This window comes from Delphinus delphis, chromosome 17 (genome assembly GCF_949987515.2).
Source record: "Delphinus delphis chromosome 17, mDelDel1.2, whole genome shotgun sequence".
In the NCBI taxonomy this organism is placed as follows: Eukaryota; Metazoa; Chordata; class Mammalia; order Artiodactyla; family Delphinidae; genus Delphinus; species Delphinus delphis.
In genome coordinates this window covers 39,470,172-39,476,218 of record NC_082699.1, presented here as the reverse complement: position 1 = coordinate 39,476,218, position 6,047 = coordinate 39,470,172, and the positions used below count along the sequence as shown (strand labels likewise).

General features: G+C 34.6%; 1 protein-coding gene across 1 annotated transcript in view; it reads right to left on the bottom strand.

Annotated features, from left to right (window-relative positions):
* Positions 1–222: 222 nt before the first annotated feature.
* Positions 223–6,047, bottom strand: part of DPY19L4 (dpy-19 like 4) — a 62,872-nt gene continuing 57,047 nt past the window's right edge. The window contains exon 19 of the mRNA XM_059994919.1: positions 223–4,216. Within this exon, the coding sequence (XP_059850902.1) occupies positions 4,052–4,216 (165 nt within the window). The 3' untranslated portion in view covers positions 223–4,051. The remainder of the gene's footprint in view (positions 4,217–6,047) is intronic.

Genomic DNA, 6,047 nt, shown 5'->3' with positions numbered 1-6,047 from the left:
AAACCCAAAAAACTGCACATAAGATTATACATACCAAAATTAGAATATTGCAAATTCTAAGGGACTTCTAAATAGAAATGATTCAGAGATGCTTTTATGTTAAATTCAGCAAATATGGTTCTAAAATGCTCCCCCTTCTTTTTATTACAGAAAACAAATATAATGCTTAGAAACCTTAATGGATGGAAAATGGCTGAATCAAATACATTCCTTTGCAATTTTCACAACTAACTTTATTTAAAGTATTAATTTTACACATTCCAAAACTAAATAATGAGCTATTATTTCAATAAGAAATTGTTCAATTTTACTTGCAACTTTTCAGAGGTGTAATTTTAATACATATTGGGATCTAAAACTATTAGCAAATAGCAACAATAGAGAATGTATATTTTAAAAACTGGACAAATGAGATAATATATTGAGATGTAAATCAGGAAGTAGTTATTTGCTTTACAATAGGTTCATGAATACACAGAATAGTTCATAATATATGCCCTTTAAATATTCATGCATTTAAAATAAATTTACCAAGAAATTGATTTACATACAACTTTTAGAAACCCCAACAATTTTATAAAGAGAGACACTACTTTTACCCACAAAAGGCAACAAAATGTTTTAACAGTTCAAAAATAGAAAGGGCCAAAAACCAATTGATTTCCCCAAAACAACAAAGTTTAATAAGATGGCTATTCACTGTTCCTTTCAAGAAATTAACAGCCTATTTTTTTAAAGCATATTTTTCAGCCCCAACTTGTAACCCACTTTGACCTCCATTTCTACTTCTCCTTGAATCAATCTAGACTGTACGGAAGTGTCATAACATTAGGCTTTTAGCAATTTGGGTTAATGTCCTGAAAAAACATGCTGTGTATATACTCAGAAAGTAATGAAGAAAAAAATTTAGAAGTGCAATGCATACTCCATAGGCTGTAAAACCCTAGCAGTCTAACAAAAAGCACCGAGACACAGATGCCAAAGTTAGAGAAAATGTAAACCAGCAGTCAATATCATACACCTTATCAAGTTTTACTTATTCTATTGTTTGGCATTTGAGAAGCTAAATAAATTAATTTAGCAGGCTAGAAATCCCATCACTACCCTTAACAAAGATTTGCTTACCAATGAATTAAAGTTAATAGTGAAAATAGCATAGTGAGGATTCTTTCTCTGTGCTTAATGATGAGGAAAAAGTTACCAAACTTTTCTTATGAAAAAGTAAGAAATGGATAATTTTTTTTTTGAAAATAAAAAGTAAACTTTTATTTACTTTTAACCTTCTTATTTTAACCTCCTTATTAAGGCACTTATTTCAATAGTTTTGCAACATCAAGGGCAAAGTATTTATGTTTTGTATTTCTTTGAGAAATTCCTTCTACCCCAAACCCATAAACTTTGCCCCTTTCACAGTAGATCTTTATTGTCATACCTAACAACGGTAAGTTACCCAAATGGAATTACTTGCAGAATTCTTAATCATTTGTTAGTCTACAAATAAGGAAATTAATTAAATGCTCCTGAAAGTTTTCTAGCACTATTGTTTTAACTACAGCTAAAATAGAAGCAAATAAACTTATCTTTCATACTCAGTATTATTATTTCTATAATAAAGTTCACATTTTTCTTTTCAACTGATGCTGAGTGAAAACTTCATTATTTAAAAAATTCAATTAAAAACGGATCCAAATCTATTTTATTTAAGAAATAAGTTGACAGAAGCAAAAGCAACTTACTAATACGTCAAAAACAAAAAACATACAACAATCAAAACTAATTCAGCATATGTGATCATAAAGTAAATCAATAAAAATTCAATTAAATATCTCATGCTACATAGAAAGTAGGTTGTTCTATTTCCCTTTCAAAATATGCGAGCTGGGCTTCCCTGGTGGCGCAGTGGTTGCGAGTCCGCCTGCCGATGCAGGGGACACGGGTTCGTGCCCCGGTCCGGGAGGATCCCACATGCCGCGGAGCGGTTGGGCCCGTGAGTCATGGCCGCTGAGCCTGCGCATCTGGAGCCTGTGCTCCGCAACCGGAGAGACCACAACAGTGAGAGGCCCGCGTACCGCAAAAAAAAAAAAAAAAAATATGCAAGCTGACTTTTAAATTACATTGTTTTACATGCTCCCTCTAATTGTAAGTACTACCATGTGACTATTCACTGTGTACTTAGGTAACTATGGTAATATTTTCGTAAGGCTTGAAGCTAAATACTAGTGACTCACTATTAAGATGTACAGAGAACCTGAAATAACCTGCCTGTAGCTATCTTAATATAATTGTTAAAAGTTATATAAAAACGTGAAATAAGAACCAATAAAACTAACGCACCAGACATATGACACTGCCATCAAACAATACTTAAGTTCCAAAAGAACAAAACATCTTAGAGCTAATCTAAGAATGCATGTGCTTTTGTACTTTTAAAATATATATTACAGAAAATAAAGAAAATGGAAAGATGTTCCTTTCTAACGTAGTAATTCAGAGTAATGAAATTGCAATTTTTACAGCACTCTAACAAGTGAAAAAATTTTAAATCTGTTCACTTAACAGGTGTATAAGGTAAAACTGAATATGTATCCCATCTTATTAAAATGATACATCCATCCTGAATCTCTTTATAAGGCCAAATTAATCATTTAGAATTTCTTTTAATTAATAATTAAAAATATGAAAACATTTAACTTAAAGGAACATAACAGATTGTGGAACTGTGCTCTGAATTTTATTATAATTGTCATTTTGTTCTTAATGTTTAAGACTGTATCATCGTTTCATAAATAACAGCACTTGTGTTTTATCATAAATACACCTCTATGCAGAGGTATGTTAAACAGCATCTGCACATATCTCCAGAAATTGTTGCTCACTTTAGTTGCTCATATTCTCATTCTGATAAAGATTTAATTTTTTACTTAATACTTCAATAGAAAACATGTGAATAGATTATATACTCCATATCCATATTTTTTAAAAACCTAAACAACATACTTTTATTTTTAAATTTTGAACATTCTTTTAAATGTCTGTTTTAAAAAATACATAGGTGGGCTTCCCTGGTGGCGCAGTGGTTGAGAGTCTGCCTGCCGATGCAGGGGACACGGGTTCATGCCCCAGTCCGGGAAGATCCCACACGCCACGGAGCGGCGGGGCCCGTGAGCCATGGCCGCTGAGCCTGAACGTCCGGAGCCTGTGCTCCACAATGGGAGAGGCCACAACAGTGAGAGGCCCGCGTACCGCAAAAAAAACCAACCAACCAACCAAAAAAAAAAAACCATAGGTAACAAGAGTTACTGTTTTATCATGATTAAATTGGTATCAAATTTATGGGCATAAGTGAAAAAACTAACCACTTAATAGTCATAAAGTGATGAAATGCAATATCATACACTGTATATTACTAAGAAAGTGCTCATTTACATAAGCAGCAGATGAGGAGAGCGGTATCATGGAAAATCTGGATATATCTTTATGTATATCCTTAAAAATCACTTTCCTTTATATAATTTCCGTTTTAATTTAAATGCCACAAATTTTCAGTGAACATTTAAATTAGTTTTTTATTGTAATATTTCAGTTCTATTATACACCATGAAATACCTTCAGAAACTTCCTTGAGGGAAAGAATAATTCTTTCCTTCTATAATTATATCACATTAATTATATATTAAATCTTATATTTGAGATATATACTCTGACCTTGAAAATATTCAAATTCAAGACTAATGTTATGATGGAATGAAGATTTATGAGGAAAATTTTACAATCGTTTAGAAGGTAAAATCTTTAAAGACCATGTAGCAGTAAGGAAGACACCTGGCTGGAATGACGCAGAGTGGCAGATTTGACATTTTACCAAAGGACAGTAATGTTTGATCTTCTTTCCCCCACAGAATTCTAGATCCAGTTAACAGCAGGAGGGGAAAAGCAGCAGCAACATTTCAAATGTCCACACTCTGATTTCCAAAAGACACCACGTAGGTAGAAGAAAATTGCATTTTACTTCAGGTGGTATAAGTCTTTGAAATGAAGGCTCTGCTATTTTTCAAGACTGAAAGGATATCACAGTGTTGATTTTATACACAAAGTAGGATCTGTTCCAGTACACTCTAGTGAAGTAATTCACATAAGGAGAATAGTTAATTTTGACCTCATGACAAAATCTTCCATGTTTTGAGTAGGTTATCTTGTCACCTTCTTCACAAACCACCTATCAAACGATATGAAACAAAATATTAAAAAGCTTATTAAGCTTACAGGAGAAATGCAATCAATGTACAAGTGATGATATTTATATGAAGAAATATATTATTGCTAAACATGGACTATCTCACATTGGTTAGCAAACATCTCATATTGTTCAGCAAATAAAAGCCTCTTCATAAGAGTTACCATGTCCACTAAATTCTTGAGCTTCCCATTGAGATTGAGAAATCAGTATAAAGTGTTTTCCAACTTTTAAAAGATTTAATCCTAAAATTTAGAAGGCCATGTCTCCATAGTCTACTATCATTCCTCTGAAGAACCTTATCATGGAGCCTGCCAAGGCTGAGAAATGGACATATACTCTTAACGTATATTCATACTCTTCTCCTTGTGCAGGACTCACATTAGTAAGCAAGTTTCTGTGACTTATCCAGTACAATCCTTTACATTTTCACCTTAATGAGGTTCACTAAGAGAGCTTAGCTAGCTTGAAGAGTTTTCTACAATAAAATACTAAATATTATTCTAATGCCTAGGAAAGATGTCAGAGAGTCAACTTTAAGAATAAAAGGATGGGGCTTCCCTGGTGGCGCAGTGGTTGAGAGTCCGCCTGCCGATGCAGGGGACACGGGTTCGTGCCCCGGTCTGGGAAGATGCCGCGGAGCGGCTGGGCCCATGAGCCATGTCCGCTGAGCCTGCAGGTCCAGAGCCTGTGCTCCGCAACAGGAGAGGCCACAACAGTGAGAGGCCCATATACCGGTTAAAAAAAACAAACAAACAAAAAAAAAATGCAAAGAATAAAAGGATGGATTCGCTTTAAGTCCATGCCTGGCATTACACGAAAGAAGAAGTAACCTGATCTTCAAAATGGAGCAAGAGGGTAGCCAAGAGCAGAGGATAAGGCTCTAGACAGCAGATAGCAATACAGTAGTAATTACTGAACACCTGATGTTTAATAAAATTCCATTGTGTCACCAATTAAGCCAAAGACCACAGATATCAAGTGCCAACAGAGAAAATTCAAAATACATACAGCAGAAAACAGAATAAGTTTATATTATAAGATTAAGGGGTCATGAAGAGAGGGAAAGGTGGAAATCATAAAAACTGATTTCTCGGGACTTCCCTGGAGGTCCAATGTTTAAGACTCTGTGCTTCCACTGCAGGGGGCGTGGGTTCAATCCCTAGTTGGGGAACTAAGATCCCACATGCTGCAGAGGGTGGCCCCCCCAAAAGCACCCAACAAACTAATTTCTCACCTCCAAACTGGTCTGGGATGATTACGACAAAGAGCTAATTAATTAGGAAGGGACAGAAAAGGTCTTGGCTGCAACCCGAATAGAATATGCACTCCAAACAAGAATGACCTACTGAACTATGCCTAAGACCCTTCACCCCCAACTTTCCCAGGAGCAAAGGCACCCTTTCCAGTGCCTAATTATCAGATATACAAACACTAATTACCAGATATGCAAACTCCCCTGTCAGTCTTAGTTGCCAGGTATACAGTATACACTGTAGGCTGAGAAGTAAGAAAGCTTGGTAAAATAGCTAAAATCAATGAAAACTTAAGATACAGTTAAATCCTAACAACTAAAGTAGCTCTGAATACACTAATTTTTGTGGATAATAGGGACCCAATATACAGGACTGTGTCAATTTAGTAAGCAATTTTTCTAGATATGTATCAAATTACAAGAAATTTCTCAACATAAGAATAAAACAAAACAAACGGCTACTCTTTATAATATGTTAAAATAAAATCATCATTCAAAACAAACTATCTTTTGTTTATAAATGTTGAACATGCACAAGTACAGGCAACAAATAAGGAA